This window comes from Rhinolophus sinicus, linkage group LG10 (assembly GCF_036562045.2).
Source record: "Rhinolophus sinicus isolate RSC01 linkage group LG10, ASM3656204v1, whole genome shotgun sequence".
NCBI lineage: Eukaryota > Metazoa > Chordata > Mammalia > Chiroptera > Rhinolophidae > Rhinolophus > Rhinolophus sinicus.
The window spans coordinates 83476876-83497816 of NC_133759.1; the positions used below are offsets into that span (position 1 = coordinate 83476876).

The 20941-nt window shown below is 43.5% G+C and overlaps 2 protein-coding genes and 1 non-coding gene across 15 annotated transcripts in view; 1 reads left to right on the forward strand and 2 right to left on the reverse strand.

The window, feature by feature from the left end:
- The window catches only part of ARHGAP26 (Rho GTPase activating protein 26), a 703968-nt gene that overhangs the window by 183527 nt on the left and 499500 nt on the right, over nucleotides 1-20941 (forward strand). The window lies entirely within an intron of this gene.
- FGF1 (fibroblast growth factor 1) overlaps nucleotides 1-20941 on the reverse strand; it is a 93078-nt gene that overhangs the window by 16567 nt on the left and 55570 nt on the right. For 11 of the 13 annotated variants that reach the window (XM_019739064.2, XM_019739069.2, XM_074313715.1 and 8 more), the window contains one exon: nucleotides 4537-4739. In XM_019739064.2, coding sequence (XP_019594623.1) covers nucleotides 4537-4705 — 169 coding nt within the window. In that variant the 5' untranslated portion in view covers nucleotides 4706-4739. Of the gene's footprint in view, nucleotides 1-4536; nucleotides 4740-10867; nucleotides 11226-14308; nucleotides 14461-20941 lie in introns of those variants that run through there. The other 2 variants (XM_019739067.2, XM_019739066.2) reach the window with 2 other exon arrangements.
- On the reverse strand, nucleotides 15016-15143 carry LOC141567364 (small nucleolar RNA SNORA36 family). Its single transcript, XR_012489960.1, has one exon. It is a non-coding gene; the product is annotated as a small nucleolar RNA SNORA36 family (small nucleolar RNA).

Sequence of the window (20941 nt, forward strand, 5' to 3'; positions counted from 1 at the left end):
TTGCTGGCACGTAGTATTTGTTGGCTTTTTGATAACAGCCTTTCTGACAGGTGTGAGGTGGTATCTCGTGGTTTTGATTTGCTTTTCCCTGATGATTAGTGAGCATCTTTTCATATGTCTGTCGGCCATCTGTGTGTCTTCTTTGGAGAAATGTCTTTTCATGTCCTCTGCTCATTTTTGGATCAGATTGTTTATTCTTTTGTTTTTGAGTTGAATGAATTTCTTACATATTTTGGCTATCAACCCTTCATCGGCTAAGATATTTTCCCATTCAGTGGGTTGTCTTCATTTTGTTGATGGTATTGTCATCCTTGTTTTTAAAATGAGGAAACTGAGGTGCATGGAGGAAAAAGAGCTTCCCCAAGATGATATGGGCTAGTAAACGATGGAGATGGGGACTGTACCTACATCCATCTGACCCATACGGCAGATCGTGTGAATCCAGTATGTTTATTTGATCAGTTAGTGGGGTGAAACCCCTGTCATGGTATTGAGGTCAGGGGCACTAGCGGGATATGGAAAGAGCCTTAGTCTCGGAAGAAGAAGCTGAGGGTCTGTGCCGAGCTTTCCCAGTTATCAGCTGGTCACAGGACCTGTTAGCCCAGAGTTTGCAGAGTGATGATACTTTGTAAACTCACGGGGTGGTGGCTTGGTGGAAATGGAAGAGTCTAGTGCAGTGCCTGGCACGTCCAGGTGGGATTTATTGAACGTATTGTTGAATTTGGATTTCTCTGCTACCAATACAATTCATTCACTCATCAAATTCCTGTTTTTTGGACATTGTACCAAGTGCCAGGCAATGTGCTAGCCACAAAAATTGCATTGTTGGATTCTTGAGAGACAAAAATCTCCATCCTCAGGGAGACCAGGGGGGATAAAACCATGAAAGAATCTCACAAATTCATGTGGCATTTCAACTCCTGGTACAATTACAACTCCTCAAATGTCGTGTGTGAAATGGAACCGGCTGTCTTTCCCTGTGCCTGTTCTTCTTCCAGAATCCTCCCTCTCATGGTGACACCTCCATTTACCCATCTCCCAAAGTAAAGCTGTGGGAGTCAACATGAATCTTCTCACGACTGGCACCCATGTCCCATCTCACAATGTGCAGTTCTTACTCTGCTTTTGCCTGGCATTCACAATATGGTGACAGAACAAATGCTCACAGTCTGTAGTGGGAACTGCCCGCCATCGTAATGTAAGGAGTTGTAAGGCATGAACCCAAACATGTTCCCTACAGGCCGGAAGTTCCCACCAGTGGAGACATTTTACTCAGGTCTGCATTACAATGGCCTGGGCACAAGCATCCATCTAGGGTTTATACCACTCCAAGAGAGAGGCCTTATGTTAGGTACTTGAGAACTTATTTTCTTAGAGGTAGGAAGAAGACAAATTTTGAAAACTTCCCAATTTTGCCCAGGGTAGATCTACTGGTTAGAGACAAAGAGAAACTGTGAAAGGATTTACTTATCTATCTATCTATCTATCTATCCATCTATCTATCTATGTATCTATTTATTTATTTGCCTTGTAGAGCTGGAAGGCATATAGTTTTATCTTGTCTGCTTTATGTAGATTTATTTAAATATTTGATTGGCTTCTAGAAATAATTCTTCCTGAAAGAAGCCTTAGAACGTGGCTCACTACCTGTGACCACAGTCTCTAGTCATGCTCAAACTAATGATCAGGGAATAGAAACCATCCCCTCGCCAGACTGTGCTATCGATTAGCCAGGGTCATCCACTCTATGCCTGTCCAGGTTGATTCTGTGGAATCGTCACTGAAATTCAGAAGGGTTGTGGCAGTACCGCCACTGCACAGAAGAGGGCGACAGAACCACATTCAGTGGGCGCGTTCAATCCAGGGAGCCCTCTTGTCTACACAGGATCTCACGGGTTTTCAGCCTTGTCAAGCACATAAGGCAGTATTATGATTCCATAAGTGAGGAAGCTGAGTCTCAATATTTTCCCCAAGATAAAACAGGAGGGGACACAGGAGACATCTAAAGTTCCAGACAGGAGAGGATGATTGGAAGGGTCACTGGGCTGAGGGCTTGAGGCTGCTTTTGCAGAGCACTTCATGCAAATAGAGAGAACGGTAATTGTGTGGTGCCATTCCAGTGAGAAAGTGGCAGGGCAGGAGTCTGTGCTCGAGCCTCCTGACTCTAACTCTCGGGCCCCTGGCTCTGCCGCGGGCTGGGGATTATTCAGTCCTCCTGGCTTTGGCAGGTACAGGGAGGGATTTCTGCTCACTCACCCCTCTTACTCTGATTTCTGTCTTCCTGGACGTTATTTTCAGTTCTAGAGTAGGTAAATAGACCAGTACAACAACTCTGAATGTTGCCAGAGAGGCATTGAGTCAAAACCTGAAGCTAGACCCCTGGCCTTCCGAGAAAGCAGTATTATTGAAGGGAAAAGCCTGGGGAAAGTCCTGAAGTATTATACTGTATTTCCATATGCTGGGTTAACTATGCGGAAATCATGATGACGGTGACAATGATGACGAAGACGAGAGCAATATTAACCGACCTGTGCTGAGCTGTTACTCTGGGCCAAGGGACTGTGCCAAGCACTTCTATACATTATCTCATTTAATCCTCTCAAGAAACCTGTGAGGCCAGTATTATTTTACAAGTGAGAAAAATGAGGCCAGGAAAGTTAAGTTACTTGCCCAAGTTCCCTGGGTAAATAATTAATCCAGCATTACTTGGATGCAGATGTCCTCATGCCCCTGGGCCCCCACCCCCACAGGCTACCTTAGGCTGCATTCCAAGGGTTCCTGACATCTTAGGTCAGGTGGCCAAATTGAAGCACTAGTCAGAAGTTGTCCCAATGTTACCTACCCAGAGTGCAGTCTATATGGTGATAATGGAATGACAGCAGTCATAGACCATTTGCAAAGAAATTCTAATACTTGGAAATTGTAATTGTAGTCAATTGTCACCCCAGAATTCAAGGTTTCCCGGAAGAGCCAGCTTAGCCCCGAGGAACACATCACCGAGGTTGCCTTTCCTGAGAGTCTGAGGACCAGAGAGCATTCCCATTGGTTCAGAAAATTGGAAAAACTGATTAGAAACATTTAACACCTTAGAGAAAGAAAAGCTTGTTCCCCTTGTGTTGTGTGGTACAGATCACACAAATTGGGTGACTTGCCTGACACAACAGACTATAATCTTTATCAGTGTGTTCGCAGTAAAAGTTGCTTTTGCACGTTTGCCATACGAAATAGCCTTTTTTGCCTCACTGTGGTACCTAGTTTTCATCGATATAAGTCATTCAGAAGGCCCATTTGATGACAAACCATCAAAACACAACCCCCGAAATCTAACCCTGCGGCTGCAAGCCCCAACCTCAGCCTTCCTGCTCCTCACCTCGAGGGGCTGCGTGGTGGGTGGGAAAGAAGAGACAACAGTACTCCCTTGTTCATAACACCGGCTTCCATCCCCACGACCTGTGCATCTGAGGGTAGAAAGTGAGCACCAGGGGCCTGCTACCTGTGGGGTATATGCCATGAACAATTAAGACTATGTGATGTATAAACAGTCACCTCAAGGCCAGTGTTCCGCACCCCATTTTAAAGCCATCTGACAGGACTTTCCTTCCTACCTGTGCTATTCTGTGGCTCCTGGTTTTACCCACACTTTCCTTCTACTGATTCATGACATGTTTGACCCATTAGACCCTCTCAGCAGGGACCACGTCTGACTTTTGGCTTCTCTACAACATCTAACGCCTCGGTAGTAACTCAGGGAATTCCTAACAACATCACAGTAGGACCCAGACACCTAATACCAACATACACCAACACCGGAAGTACTAAAGCAGAAGGAAGACATTTTTATTCTTAGATAGTCAAGAAGGGTCTTTTTTTTCAGAGTTATACCTCCATCTATCAACACCATCTGAGAGCTGGGTTGGCAGGAAAGCCCGGAAGAGATATATTCAGCTTTTGGCTCACATCGTTCCGGCTCTCCAGTTTCTATAAGGTCTGGAGAATGACTTTACCCCTCCCAGTTACCACAACCACATCTGCAGATATGCAGAGTGAAAGCTGCATAATTTATGATGTGTAAGACTATGATTTTGAACTAGGATTTCACAAATCAAGCCCAGTGGAAACGTAACCCGGAGCGTCAGTTTACTTGAACCCGAGCCCTTGTCTCTGTGTAAGGCTCACTGCCCCTGCCCCAGGTGGCTCTTCCCATCGTGGAGCAAACGGGGCCCTGACCAGCCGTGGGGGCCAGACCTTCCTCTAGTTACAGAAATCTGGAAGAAGTGAACATTGGCAGCCACGTCTGATCTCAGAGCAGTTGTATAAGTCAACAGAGAGTCCCCTGTGGGTACGCTGTGGCCCTCACAGCTCTCTATTTTCCACACCCCAATGTTTTCCACATTTATGTTACCCTGCCTCTGAGTGCCATGCCTGAACAGAACCCTGGAGAAGAGGGTACCAGTGCTTAGATCGCCTCCCTTCTCCCATCCTTGACTAGGAAAGACACCAGAAAGGCGAGGGGCTACAAGAGACATGGGTGCTTACTGTGCTGGTCACTCTTGTCCCTTGTCCCATCCACTGTGCCATCTGGAAGGATCCTCAGGAAGTGGCCCCCGTTGCTGCAGTAGAGAAGTTTGGGTTTCTTGTAATTCCCTGTAGGCAGATTAAACTTCTCAGTAAGGGCTGTGAACGTGGTGACTTCCCCTTCAGCCATGTCTCAGCAGCTGCTGGTTATGGTGCTTTCAAGCCTGCAAGAAATTAAACAAACCTATAGAAAGTTCTTCCAGCAAAGGTGCAGCTTATACTTTCAGGAAGGGAAAGAGCCCTGGGGCACAGGGCTCTGGTCGGTTGGGAACCACAGACTGCCCAGGTGATGTCCACAGTCATGGTGGCCAGTGGTTAAGGAGGATGGTCCTGGCATGGGAGGGATTGTCAGGGCATTTCTCCCTTCCCAATTGGACACAACTTCGGATCAAGCTCTGTGTTTTTTAGAACTTTAAATTTAATCATTTGGCCAAGGGGAAAAAAAAAAATAATGTGTCGGTCCCTCCTTCTGATCCACACACATCCTCAAATTAAACACCGAAGTTGCCCTAAAATAACACTTGGGGTCTGGCTGAAACCCACAAAAGCTGAGAGGCCAGCCCTGAGGTTTTGCCCTCCGCCCTCCCGCTGTTTTGACTAAGTACCGCCAGGCCCAGGTGCAGAGATAGCACAGAGAGCCCGGGCATTCGAGACCTAGAGGAAAAGGCATGCTGCCTCCTAGGCCTCCCACGACAGCGACAGCCAAGGGTTCCTGCGTAAAGGAAAATTCTGGGTTTGCTGTGGGGAACAGAATCAGAACAAAGCACATGGGGATGTTACGTGGGGTTTTTAAAGGGCAAACACTGCACCAAGGGAAATTTTGAGACAGATCATTATGAAAGGGATGTCATCAGTTATTGCCTGCTCCCATAGTGCTCCACTTGTCCTCTGTCACACAGAGAAGGTGCCCCTTGTACAAAGGCCATATTCATCCGAATCATTTTCTACTGAACCGTATTTATTATGACACAGAAACCACCATATTACATATTATGCTCCTCTAATGTTGTATATACCCACTATATAAAAATTTATACTATATTAGTATGAAAACGTATCAATTATACCTCTAAGGATTAAAACACAAAGCCAATAAACATCAGAGTTGCAAAGCATCTACTTGTCCCCCCATTTAGGAGAATGAAATGCTGGTGACTATGAGGGCTGTGTAAGAGGGAGGTGACAAGACCAGGACGCCAATGCGGGACCTTCCTAAGTGTGAGTAGATGCTGATTGTACACACTGGTTATCACGTGGCCATATGATAATAATGGTCACCATCATTATAAACATATTCTGGGCTGGAAGTTAACTCATGTCATCCTCACCGTAACCCCTAGAGACAGACAATGATGTTATCCCCAATTTTTATGAACTGAAACCAAAACTTAGAGATGTTCAATGGCCTGTCCAAGGTCAACAGCTAGTAAGTAAGTGGTAGAGCTGAGCCTCAAGAGGGGTCTCTTGAAACAAAGCCCTAACTTGCCCTTAATCACCAGGAAACGGCTAAGTGACCTCACTGATACTGCAGTTATTGTAATAGTCCCCCATCATGCATGGCTTCGCTTTCCATGGTTTCAATTACCCGCGGCCAACTGCAGTTCAAATATATTAAATGGAAAATGCCAAAAATAATTTATAAGTTTCAAATTGCACGCCGTTCTGAGTAGCGGGATGAAATCTCGAGCTGTCCCACTCTGTCCTGCCTGGGACGTGAATCATCCCTTTGTCCAGAGTATCGGTGCTGTAGACACTCCTGCCCATTAGTCACCTCGTAGCCATCTCAGTTATCAGATCAACTGTGTCGCGGGATCAGTGCTTGCTTTCAAGTACACCTTATTTTTCCTTCATAATGGCCCCAAAGCCATTCACATAGCTTTCATTACAGTGTACAGTATTATTATAATCTAGTTTATTATTAGTTACTGTTGATCTCTTATTGTGCCTAATCTATAAACTTTATCATAGGTATGTATATATAGGAAAAACATAGTATATATACAGTTTGGTACTATTTTTGGTTTCAGGCATCCATTGGGGGTCTTGCAATGTATCCCCCACAGATAAGGGGTACTGTATTACCAGAAGTGGGGTTTTTACCATCGCCTGGCACATACACCTGCCCCCATGAGCTTGTCATTCATTTAGTTATTTATTTGTGACCCAGAAGTTGGCTATTACCACCACCACCACCACCCTTGGCTTTTGTCCCCATGACAGCCTTGTAGTGGGACCCCAAGTTTCGCCTCGTTCCCCAGGAGAACGCGCAGCACCCATGTTAAGAGGCCCGGTGGATGTCACAGACGGCTAGCCAGCCTCTTGCATTCCCCACGCTAACCAGCCACCCATCCATCCATTCCTAGAGCAGTCTCATGGAGTGGCTCCACAGAATTTAATTTCACTATAAATGAAGGCAATAACTTAGATAATTTGTCCTGGTGACTTTGGGATTAGGGTTGCTGTTGGAAGCATTCATTTGTTTCCTCCGCTCTAGGCATTTGAATGTTTCTGGTACAGCTCTCATTCTGCAGCCACATAGGCTGGGCACTGTCCCCATTTTTTGCTATAGTTTGAAGTCCGCCCAAGCACCTCCAAAGAGAATGTTGCATGTACCGTATAAACTATATTTAAATTTAGATGGCCCCACACATCCCCTTCTCATATGATGAAACTCTGTCTAGCTCTTTTCACAAAATAAAACGACAGGTAGAAAATTCATTTTCTTTACATCTATCTCACTGCAGGATCTGCCTGGCATAGCACACCGCATTTCCTCCCCAATCCCTCACTCATCTTCCTTCTGAACCCTTGTCTTTTATCCACAAGCCTCTAAGTCTCTGTGCCCACCTCTGCTTTCTCTCTCATTCTGTCTCTCTACTCAGCCCTTTTTACACCCAGCCTCTCTATCTCCCTCTCACTCCACTTGTTTCTGGATCCATTCTGATATAAAGCAGTTTACTTCTTCCAAACATGGATCTCTTCACCCATTACCCATCCATCAGCATACAACAATTACTAGACACCCCCCTTCCTCAAAATAAAACTAAGAGATAATATTTTTTGTTTTATCACATTTTCCCCAAGCGCTTACTAAGGTATATACTTAATTTGGTACAGGAGATAAGTTATATATTAGTGGTTGCCATTTAACTATACCAGTAGTCATTTGTGTTGTCACTCTTAGGTGGGAAGAACTTTGTTTCTTTTTGTGTCTGGGTTTTCTCCAGTGGAGGCCTCCGTATGTCCCTGATTGTGCATGTTAAGGATGGCCTCCCGTCTACATCCAGCACAGGTGGAGAGTCTCCAGTGAGATGCTTCCTAAGTGTTAGGTATGGATGTGGCTCTATCCATTTGCATTCTTCCATCCTATTGGGATGAAGGGGCACCGATGCACCAAAAGGCTGGCTGAAGTTGGAGGCACCAGCTCTGGCCAAGGGATGATACTAATGCTTGCGTTCCCATGTGTGTATACGCCATGCAGCCTGGACTTTGTCACTGTGGGGCTCTCCCCAGCTAAATGACCTCTGCCAGAGGCCAGCAGGCGTCCCCTCCCTTCTGATCACAGTGCAACCTGCAATTATGCAAGGCCATGACTCTGCTCTCTGCCTGCTCCCCGCGGTAAGAAGGTCAGTATTGGGGCAGTTGTACTGACTTCAGATTGCCCCCGTCACCCTTCAGTGCAGATTCATGCCTAGAAACCTGAAGGGGACATGTTGACTCCTGAAAATAAGCCTAGAGTCAACGTGAAGTTGATAGACTGTGGAAGCAGCATTCATGGATGAGCTGCAACTTAAAAAAGGAAGACCCTTTTTGCTGCTGAAAGAGAAATCCCACAGGCACGAAAGCCCAATCCCCCCGCTCCTTGTTGCTTCATTACAGTTTACTGATATTTTAAACAGAGGTTGGTCCAAAGTTCCTTGCCACTCCAGTATTTGTTAAAGGACAGGAATAAAGAAAGTCTCTGATGTGATAAAACTATTAGACAGCAACCTTAGCAGGCACTTGAAAATTTACACAAATTGCTCTAATAAATGAATCCATTAACTATGTGATATCAGGCATTAAGCTTAATGGAAATTTATAAGCTCTGCTTCTGGTTACTATTGTCTTTTTGTCTGGGGAGGAGTGTGTGTGTGTGTGTGTGTGTGTGTGTGTGTGAGTGTGTGTGTGTGTTGGGAGATGGGAAAGATGAAGCCCAGTGGACTCCTTGTCGTCATTGTATGCTAAGCCCAGTCCTTTGAGATTTGGGACACTGGTGAGATTTTGGGAAAACCTGAAGATTTTTTCGCCTTTCAAGTGACACCAAAGTGAAGGGAACAGCAAGCCTCTTGGAACATCCTTGTTAAGACTGACATATCTGTCAGCTGTGGCTTCAGGAAGAGAACGTGGACTCTGACACATGAACAGGATGTTAAGTGTACACTCCTCTCCAGGATACAACAGTCACTTTTCAATGTGGGAGAGTGAGTGACACTGTACAGCCCCCACTAGGCACAAATTGGCTCTGGGAACCTGAGGGAGTCATTCACTCCTTCTGAGATGTTTCCTCTAATAATCCCCACCCTGCTCACCTCAGAGTTGTCTGAAAGGTTAAATAGGCACACTGTTCATAACAGCACTAGGAAAAAAAATAAAAATATGATCTGACCTGTAGGAGATATGATTAACTGGTTATGTTGAACTCATCAAAGGCTCATGTGGTCTAGGTCAGCTGCGATTGGATGCTTAATTTGAAATAGTTTTTCAATTGGCATGAAAATAGAATTTTTTGTGCCCTCTCACATTTGGCAGAAATTAGCTAAGCCCCGCCCCCCTTCATAATTTAAGCCATCAAAATAGGAAAGAAATGAAGGAGGCAAAGATAAAACATGGGTAGGTACAAAAGGATCCAGGTTTCCATTTCAGACTCCATTGTCAGCTTATTCACAGTTATCAAAGCGACATTTGTGAAGCTTGCTATATGTAGGAGACATTTGTGCTCAGTTTGGCTTTGGTGACTAAGCGATAAGGGAAGACTCATGGTTCCAAGAATCAAGGGAAGACAAACACTGTTTATTTTTTCATTTTGTTTTTAACCCCTGTTACTGCTTATGCAATGCAGAATGCCCATGAAGGAAGATTTCTGCAAAATATATCAAGCTACCCAAGGTAGATGTGTAGGTATCTGTTGAGGTGATAATTGGATATGTGTCTTCCAACCCAGCATATGTAAAATAGGCCTTACCTTTATTCCAAATATTCTCTAGGTCTTTGCTCCTCATCCTATGAATGGCATCACCCAAAAGCCTAACTCTTCCTTACAGATATTAATTAAACTAGATCTTGTTAAGTCAAAATGCTTGTTAAATATTAAAGGTAACTACTAAAAGAAAAGAAATAGACTGCATTAATTCCAACCAGCAACTGGTAAGGATAAGGGAAATGAGGTGAAATAAATAAACTGTATTTATCCAAAAGAATCCAGAAAAAGAGGAAAAATATAAAATAAAATAAAATTTCTCAAAATTAGGCGGCAGAAATAAATCCAAATATATTTATAATCACAATAAATGTAAATGGGCTAAATTTAGTAGTCATGGAATTAAAAAAAATTTAATCTACACTGTAATTACAAGGGGCACATTTAAGACATAAGGACACAGAAAGAGTAAAAGCAAAAGGATGAAAAACGATACCAAATGTTAACAGAAAATTAAAAGTTAGTGTGTCTGTATTAATATAGAAAGTAGGTCTAAGGCAAAAAGAATGATCAAGGATAAAAAGGATCACTGCATGATGATAAGTGGAACAATTCAACAGAAAGGTATAAAAATTCTAAGCTTGTGTAATACTTAATGACATAGCCTCAAAATATATAAAACAAAAATTGACATATATAGGAGAAGTTGACAAATCCACAACGATGGTGGGAAATCTTAATACATTTTTGTCATAAATGGTAGAGCAAACAGATAAAAAATTCTAGGATATAGAAGAATGAAATACACAGTTGATAAGCTTAATTGAATGAACATGCAAGAGAACCCTGCACCCAAGAGTTAATGAACACCATTTTTCTCAGCACCTGGAGCATTCATACAATTTGGCCAAGTTTCAGGTTATAAAGCAAGACAACACAAACAGAAGAATCCATTTTGTTCAGACTATTCTCTGGGTATAGTAGAAACCGCTCCCGCCCATCCCATTGGTGACAAAGCCTCTTCAGTTGTACCTTTTTAATGTCTCCCCAATCATCCTCCCTTCTCCATTCTCCCTGTTGCTGCATTAGTGCAGATGCAACACCTTCTCTTACCTGGGCTGCTGAGGTGGGCAGCAGTGGCCTCTCTTCTCCAGCACTGCTCCCTTGTAATCCACATTTGACCCTGCTGTGAGTGAGCTTTCTAATACATGAATCTGATCAACCCTCTCTTACTAAAGATCTCTGACTGTGTCAGTGGGTTCTCTGATGCCACCAGGATAAATAAAACCCAGATTCCACCACGACCTATGAGGTTTTCATCATCCGCTCCCTGCCTAACCCTGTTGCCTTTTTTCTTATTGACCTGTTCTTCTTGTAGTCCCCCCACACCCTCACCCTCACTCTCACCCAGCAGCATTCTTTCTCTCTCCCTTCCTCCACCCTCCTACTGTGGCCTGGCTAAGTCATACTCACTCTTCAAAAATTCATCTCAGATATTTCCTCCTCCAGAAAGCCTAGTTGGACACGCCCCCCAGCCCTCCACACCACACACACCAGCTTAGATTAGTTGATGCCCTAATGCTCCCAGAGCAGCACTGTGTTATTTTGTTGTAGCACTGGGTGTAATCACCGTTTATATTCCTTGTGTCAACCCTTCAGTGGTTTCCCATTGCTCCAGGAGAATAACTAAGGCCTGTGCAGGGCTCTGTGAGGGCCAGCCCCGGCTTCTTCCCCTGCCTCATCTCCCACCATGCTCTCTCTCCAAACTAGCCTTTCATTTCCTTGTAACCCCCTCCCCCCTCCATCACCACCACCTCCCTGGACCTTCACCTACACTGTTCCCTCTCTCTGGATCACGATTTCTCTTCGCTTTCTCTGTCCCCACTTACCTACTTAACTCCTACTTTTTCTTCAAGTCTTAGTTTAATTGTCAAATCCTTAAAGAAGCCTTTCCTGACTTCTCTCAACTGGGTCAGGCTCCTCCAGTTCTCATAGGACCATTTAACATTTCCTTAGAGTTCTTACTTCAGTTTTTACTTACACATTCATTCTTGTGATTATTTAATTAACGTCTCTCTTCATGACTGGACTGTCAGCTCCATGATAGTACAAACCAATCGGCCTTGCTCACTATGGTATCCTGATGTCTGGCAAAATGCCTGGCACCTAATGGGCACTTGATAAATATTTGTTGAATGAATGAATATAATTTAACTATGTTTACTTGACTGTCTCCTTCATTAGTCTCTGAGACCCTGGAGCAGAAACTATGCCTTTTCTTTCGAGACCCCGCACTTAGCAAATGGCTACACATAATCAGTGTCCTGTGGATATCTGTTGATTGAATACCAGGCCATTCTCTTCTCAGGATCCTCTAGTGGAAACATCTTATCAGGAAATCTAATCCTTAGGTATTAACAGAGAAGCCAAACGAAGAGCCTAAGTGTATTTTAATTGGGTTAAAATTAGGCTACAATATCCTACCCTTGGTTAAAAGCAAGCCCAAACATGGTTCCCATCTTGTAGAAGATACCTCCTTACTTCTTCCAAAGAAATATTCTGGACATTAAAGATCTAAAAGAAGGTATATCAGACCCTCCTTATCTGACCAAGAGATAGTTTGTGGAGTCTGGAAAAAATATTCCAGGTTTTGTTACTCCTGCCAGGGAGTGTCAGGTTGGCAGGGACCCACTTAACACCCTCTGGTGAAGGAAAATTTGCCTGAAGTAAAGGAGACTGTGTTGTTCTTTCTCTTTTTCCCTTACTCCACCCTCAGTGATCTGTACCAGGTCTGAGGGAGGAATGCAGCCATAGCTGACTGGCCTGGGCTAGCATCTCAGCATGCCGCTCCCAAGCCAGTTCTGTTCCATGAGCTGAAATCTCACCTTCTAAAGTTGGCAGTAAGCTGTGGGTGTGACCGTGGGATGGACTTGACAGTGTACAGGAGACAGCTCCTACAAGTTTGTGAAAGCCAATGATTAAATATTCAGGACGCTGGGGAGACAGTTGTTAAACTACTAGTAGCTCGAGATCAGCCCTGGTGAGAATATTTACACCACAGAAATTGGCAAATACTATAAATGGGTTTGTTTGTTTTTGTCTCTATGTCTGTCCTTCGTTTCCCTTCCTACCCTTCCTCCTCCCTTTTTCTTCTTCTTTTTTCCCCCTTTCTATTCTCTGATAGCTGGTTTACCAGCATACCACTAAACTTGGCTTTGAGCCCTGCCTGGACATTCACTAGCAAATTACTCAGTTTCCTCATCGGTAGAATGGGGTTCCCTACCAGTAGCGACTGAACCGAGTTGCTATAAGTGGTAAATGATAATGTATGTAAAGTGCTGAGCCCAGTACTTGAAAACTCATGAGCATTCAATAGATGTTTGCTTGATTATCATCGTCTATGTATCTTATTGTTTAGTTTCGCCAATCATCTGCGCTATTGATTTAAAATTGAACAAACCTGAGTTTTCACACTTTGAATATTTTAGCAATATTTGCAAAATATGATTTCCTAAATAGAGGTTAGAATTTTTCATTTTCACTGATGTGTAATGATGTTCTCCTCTCATTTGCTTGGGTGCTATGATATACTAGTTGCCAGTTCTCAGTGTATTTCATGCGTTTGCGTGTGTTACTGTGCAGGATGACAGACAACCTAGGGTTCAATAGTCTTTCTCTCCTCTTCTTTAATTTAACATCCTCCTAATTCTAAAGATTCCCTGGTCACTGAGAATAAACTGTCCTATGGCTTCCAGAATCAAACATTATTTAAGGGAGCTCAAGATTCATGACCTCAGCATCTGTCATGGGTAGTATCCTTCAGATGTCCTGGAAATTTAAAAAAGAAAAGAAAGAAAAGGAAAAGGAAAGGGAAAAGAAAGGCCTAAAATCCCTACTCCACAATTCTAAAAGGCAAAAGACTCTGAACACTGGAAGTGCTTTCATAACTCCAACTGTGGCAAAACCTGACCCAAACTGTCATGACACTGAAGTCTTTATTTATTCCACTTTGTGTTAATATTTATATAATCAGTCCAGAATTAGTAACATGTTTGATTATAGGGTACTGTCCCAGACTGCACTGGAGTTGTTCCATAATATACAATATTTGTACATACCACCTTTCTAAAAATCCCCCAAATCCTGAATTCTGAAACATGTCAAGACCCCAGGCTTTTCAACGAGGGATTCTGGACCTAGCAAAAGTCACTGCCTTTAAGGAGTTGACACTGGCCACTCCTGACTCATCAACCCATGCTTAGGATAAGAGGGGCACAGATGCTTGGACCAAGTGTAGTTGGCAGGAAGTGGGGGTGGTTATAATCCAGCTTGATCACCCAACAGCTCAATACTAGCCTTAGCTCTCACACCCTTAATGAAGAGTAGAAAATACGAGTAGACATACACATCCCCAAGGAACTCCTCCAATATTCTTTATTTCTTCCCTTGATTCTGGATGTTTAATCCTCTGCACTCTGGCTTATCTACCCCCAAAGCACTTCCCCCCACAGAGCATTATTTAATCAGAGGTCAGGAATTCTTTTCAGTGCTTACAGAAAACAGCCTCCATTCTGAGAGGAAAAACAGCGTTCTCCCTGGTTCAGTGGCGTGCCCTGTTCAGTCTGATCTTCAATGCCACACCCCAGTCCAGTGCGTCCTGCAGGTTCTCAGCCATCCTGAAGACCTGCACACGTCTTAGATGGAAATAGCCTTCCTGCAGCCTGATGCTTTCAAGCCCCAGGGCTTCTAGCCAAATGCAAAGTGATTCTGCCGGGGCTCTGGCAGCCCTCCCTCTCTTTTAACCTTCTCTTACCGACTGACATGTCACCAAAAGTCTTTTGAATCTGTTGTGCAAGTTACAATGGGCTGTAGAACCAGCCCATTTCCCGAATTCGAGGAAGGACATTTCTTTCATAACTTCCCGCTCACAGGAACGTGGTCTGTTTGCTGAGTCTTTTTTTTTTTTTTTAATTTTTATTCTCTCCTCACCTAGAATATTTGGCTTCTCCAAACTCAGTCTCTTGAAGTATGTGTTTGTTATCTCTTTGGAAATACCAAGGGCTGGTCCTACTCTGTGTTTCTCAATAGCCTGCTTTGGACCTACCCATAAGTAATAAAATATGTCCATAAATAATAAAATAGTGACTTTTTTTGAGCATTTACTATGTACCAGGGACAGTGCTAAGTGATTTACATACATGATTTTAATTAATCTGCAAAGAAATTCTGTTGGGCAGGCATTGCTTTTCTTCCCCTTCATTTTTGTTAAGTTGGGAAGTAAATGAATAGAGTAATATTTTCTAGATAATCGGCTACCCTAGCTGGTTCAATGTCCCAAAGTTTAATGAACAGAACAGGGAAACTGCCCTGAACTGAACTCAAGGCATTGCTTTTTTTTAATCCCCCATTTTGCAGCTGAGGACGCTGCAGCTCTGAGAGTTTAAATAATTTGTTCAAGTTCACATAGCTAAACAAATGTCAAAGCCGAGATCTGAAGGGAGGGTTTTCTGACTCCAGAGTCCATGATGTTAATTGCCAAAGAAACGTGGGAAAGAGAAGAACACGCCCCTTGGACTCAGTGAGCCTTAGCTTCTCTGTTCTGTGTCCCTCACCGGCCTCCGAACTCATGGAGACCCGTTGACTGTTCTAAAGGTGATACCTGTTTTCACTGAATGGAGTCTTTGCAGGTTCCTCCTTGACACAGACCTGCCCCTTCCACGGGGATAGTGACCTCCACCAGTGCATTCCTGATGGTTCCTGATACTGCCCCAGAATGGACCCAGCATCATGCAAGCCCATCCTGGCTTCTGTCACAGCAGTCACTTGCCATTGCTTATAAAACGGCTGGGGCCAGGGCGAGAGACACTGGGGGAGCTGAGTGAATGGTCCTACTTCTGCCTAGGTTGGAAGCGCCATGAAAAAGGGAAGTTCTCACACCGTCAGAGTCACAGCCCTGGGTTTTGGTTTCTGCTGTTTCATTAACTACGTGCGTGATGAAGCAAGTCATTTATCGTTTCTGATCCTCCGCTGCCTCATCTGTACGATGAAGCTGTCAAGAGTACCAGTCTCATCGTAGTGCTCTGAGGAGGGAATAGAGGAAGGCCTGGGAAGGGCCTTGCGGACAGGGAGTGCCTAGGAAATAGACGGTATTGCTGTTAATAAGAACCTATGTTTTAGTGTGTTGATTATTTACAGTTTTACAGCACTTGGGTTTTACAAAGCATTTTATGTGAGTAAACAAGCATGTCCGGATGACTGTTGTGTAGACACTACACTAAATATTTTATAATCATTTTGTATTTGCTGTTCCTTCTATTACACGGGATAGATGAGCACGTTCCCTTTTTCTTTAGCTGAGAGAACTGTGACACAGAGAAGCTAAACTGTATGAAAGCAAGCCTGGGGTTCAGCCAAGAATAAAATCTTCAGTCCCGAGAGATCAGTGTATTGTGTCGCCCCTCTATTGGGCAGCCTCATTTCCAAGGGCCCCATGCTCACTCAAAACATTACAAAATAAAAAGGACGAAACTCACATTTCTGCCAGACAGATGATATCCAGGCATTTCTGGAAGAACTGTTAGAAATTCCGGCATGTGGTTTTGTGTTTTAAGGTGCTTGGATACGAAGGAGGAATGTAAACCCCAGCGGAGCTTGTTTCACATGTCAGAGTCTATTCTGGATCTTGAAAGTGGGCCACAGAGGTCCCGGCTGTGCCCCGAGAGCTACATTCCTGCAGAGGCATCCAGCATCACCAGGAAGCAGGCGGGGGAGCAGGGCCCAGGATTTGCAAAAGGGACCCCGTGTGTGTCACAGCCAAAGGGCAGAAAGAAAATAATCCCCTGCCCCACTGCCAGCCCTCCAGTGATAGTTTTTGTAGGGCCTGTATTATTAAGACAGTATAAACCTCGTTTCCTTTTGCATTATTTCTTTTTAAGGACTTTGGCTATTTTAAGAGCTTCCTTTCACTTGCCAACTCTCTTTGATCCCACATGAAAAGTCCAAAAAGGACCATTCTCCCATTCCCACTGTTTGCTCTGTTTCAGCACACCCATTGGTTCCCTTGGTCCTGTGACCATGTCATTGGTATTCCACATACAGGTCTGCACACCACCCAGCTGTTGGCAGGAACCAGGTGGGTTTTATGGGAAGGAGGTGGAGCAAGAGAACATTACCAAGGGCCCTGGGAAAGGCCTGCTGTTTGATAAGGGATGAAAGAGCTTGGAAGTGAGTTGAAATTTGTATCCAAGAAGCTAAACTAAGAAATAAATCTGCCCCTGGTATGTACACACTGCAATCAAGTGGCCATTTATCAGAAAAATCACAAGGCTAGGTAGGTACTGATAACCATGACGATATACTCATCTGTCAAATACGGCCTCTCACAGGAGGTTTCTTGAATTTTGGCAGGCAGCTCAAAGCATGGTTTGCTTTCATCCCTTTGACTCCTCATGAATTCCTTCGTTTGTTTCTTTTTTCTAACTGACCTTTTAAAGCCATTTATATCCCCCCATTGTCCACTGCTCCTCTCTCATGTTTTAGAGATCAGAGCATCACTATGTTGTGTGAGGTTGTTTGAAAAATGGAGAATGTCTATGTTATTGGCCTTTGAAAGCAGATTAGGCAACAAGAAGTAAGGAGAAACGTCTGAGTGATTTCTCTTTCCTTCTTGGGACTCGCATGTTTTTGCACATAATTCCTCTCAGCTTTCAGAGATCCTACATTCCTCCACTCCTCCTCGGCCTTGTCAGGTTCAGAGGGATTCTCTGGAATCTGATACATCTAGACATTTAGACAGGCCCACTGGGTGGGGCAGACAGAAGGCAGAACATTTCGCGGTGTTTTCATGATGGTTGCATTCTCGAACCCTTGATGGTGTGAATAACTTTTCTATAGGTCTATTCATATAAAAAGTCAATAAATAAATGGGTGCTGCTTTTCAAAATTTTCACGATAGGAGTAAGCCATTACGTTGTAAAATTTCACACTTTATAGGGAGTTTGATTGATCTGAATTTCAGATATTCTTCTTACCACAGCGTTTTCAGCAACATGACTATTAATAGCTCCCTCAGTTTAATTATGTTGGGCCCACCCTCTCTAGGATAGCTCTCATCACTTCCCTGTCCTCCCTCTCCGACCCAAATGTGTTTCTTGTACAACACTTACGATAATTTATGGTTTCATTTATGTGTTTGTTTACTTGTTATTGTCTCACTCCAACACACCACCACCACCACCACCACCATCACACCACACCATAGCACACACATGTACCACCACCACCACACCACACAGACACACAACTGTCAGCCTCATGAGGACGCAGATCAGGTTTGTTTTGCTCACATTATATGTCAGCATCTAGATCTGTGCCTGACACAAAGCAATTGCTCAATACAATTTTTGGAATAAATGAATTCAAGAATTCTGTTCTCAAAAAAGCTGTTGGGTTTTTAAAAAACCTAACTTACCCAGAATGTGATATTTAAGGTTAGTTTCTTTTTTCTGCAGGTCCTTTGGAGTATGGTGAATAGTGTTTTTCCAAGAATAGTGTTTGCCAGGGAGGGAGTTGGAATCACTTGTTATCCATATAGGACTTCTAAGGAACAATGAGAAGCCTGCCACTTTTTTCCCTCTTATTTTCCTTTCTGTCGATCCATTCTTTCTTTTTTTCCATATTTACTAAAAGCTAATGAGGTCTTATAAATGGCAGGCCTGGTAAAACATGAGTAATACTTTACCTCCCTCACAGGATTGTTGTGAGGGTTACATGAGATAATTGTATTTAACAGTTCTTGGCAAAGTACCTGGCATATTAATAGCCTGATAAATGCTAGCTATTAACATTATCATCAGAATATTTATGGACCAACTAGTATGCTCAGTCTCCAGAATAAGGAGAAAGGATACCATGTACCATCTAAACCACCAGGGGGCTTGTGATGACTTATGCCATCAGCTTTCTTCCATAATGTCTGTTTTCATAGCAGAGGGTTACATGGTGGCCTCTTTGTTTTACAGGTGGGGAAAGTCAGCTAGCCAGGACAAGAACGAGGAAATGAACAAAATAACAAAATTTTAAATCAAGACAGGATCAGTATTACTGATTTTTTTCCCTTTTGCCTCAGGCTCCTTATATGGCTTGGTCTAACACTGTTATTGATCCTGTCTTTTTAAAAGAAATTTGATATTTTGTTCATCGTGGATTTTTTTCCCTTAAGTTTCATTAAAAAAAAAAATATTGCGTTAAAATATTATTTATCTTAATTTCTGAGTAAATTTTGTGCCGCAAACAAGTGCCTCCCTCGTCGTACCGTAGTCCCAGCCCTTTTAACTAGTCTAAGTTTCTCTAACCTCTCATAATCAAGCCCTTTGACTCTAGTTAAGGGTAAGTACCAAGTTTACGTACTTATTATTCACTGTAACGCCCAGGACAGTCCACTATCAGCTCCTGTCTTAACTTCTGAAATAGCCCCCTCTTTTGTTCTTGCCGCCCTACCCCCAATCATTTCTATACACAAAGCCAGAGGGATTTTTTTAAAACCTATTATCAGATTGGTCACTTCTTTGCTTAAAACCTTCTGTGGCTTTCCATTTCTATAAACCCTTGTGGTCTGCAAGATCCGTATGGTCAGGCCTTCCCTCCTGTCACTCCCTCCCTTTGCCCATGGCATTCTAGCCACTCCTATCTTCTCAGGGATCCTTGATCCACTGTGGTCTTCTCCACATGGCTGCCTGCATACAAATTGTTCACTTTCCAGCAATGCCCTTCCCCAGTACTTTCCTTTGACTTGCTTTCTTTCCACTTTCTACTTCTGCTTTCAGATGGCAGCTGAAGCACCACTTCCTAATCTAAGTGCTGTCCCCCCTCTGCCTTCATTATTCTCTTTTGTTGCCTCCTGTTTTTTTCCCTTTCCAACAGTTCCCATCACTTGTAATTAATTACATACCCATCCAGGTGTTTACTTGTTTGAGGTCATTCTCCCTCACTAGACTGTAAGCTCCTGGAGGACAGAAGTCATGTTTAGTCACCATCTTCTCCCCAGCCTCTAAATGAAGCCTGTCCCAGAGGAGTTGCTCAATTACTCGTTGAGTGAATGAAGGAGGGAAGGGCATGAGTGAATAAATCAATCTTCAGCTTGTAAAATCGTGACCTTAGGACCCGGCTGCACACTGAGGGACTTATTTTATGTCCCATTCTGCTCTCTGTCGTAATGACCTTTGTTCTTCTAAAGCAAGTGGTTTTCCCCTAGATTATTTTTATAGAAAAAAAAATGAAGCAAATATAGAGATAATTATTGATTCTCACTCGTCAAGTCCCGGTTTCCTATCACCAACATCCTTCTGAGAGCTTGCTGCAGAATTCCTGGGAACCGCAGGAAATAAGTCCACTAACCACTTGAAATGCTCATACAAAAATAGACCAGACTTGACCTTCTTCCTTTGGAAGGGCCTTTTTCCTCTGGGTGAATGTTACAAAGAAATTGTATCTGCCCTCAGACACCTCTCTTCAGCCATCCTCCCAGCAGGATTTATCTGGGTGTCCTTGGAATCCTGTTCTGAGACTGGCACCCTCCCCCTCCCCCCCTCCCCCCTCCCCCCTCCCCCCGTCTGGATCATCACCTGAGCAAATTGCTTACTTATGATTTCTGTGCTATTGTTTTTATATTAAAATAAGATTACAGATAGAAATCCAGTTCTGGGGGAGCCACTGGGATATTCTAGTGCACACTGACATTCTATGAGGGGTAGTTGACCGTTACCAGAGGTTCACACCACTCTCCTCCGTGTGCTGTTCTTTTGATCATTATCCCCCTTACCAAATTCCTTGCTTTTAAATTTTATTTATTGACAAGCAGTTTGATTTAAATTTAATGTCCTTATTTAAAGGAAGCTTTATTCTCTAGCACAATTGCAAACACTTCCCCTAAGTAGAAGGTAGTCATATAGAAATACAATGTAAGGACAGCAGTTTTGACCTCCACTTAGGTGCTACTTCCTGCCTGCTCAGCTCTTTTGGTTACAAAGAGAGAAGAGCAATTCTTCTGGGGGAGTTGAAAACATAACTGTAACAAACCAAAGCTTTCTCCTTGAATAGTCAAAATAATCGAGTGAGAGGTCGAATGGGGCTCCATTTCTCTTTGCAGTGTTATTGTAAGTTGTCTTAGGACCACTCAGAACTTCTGTG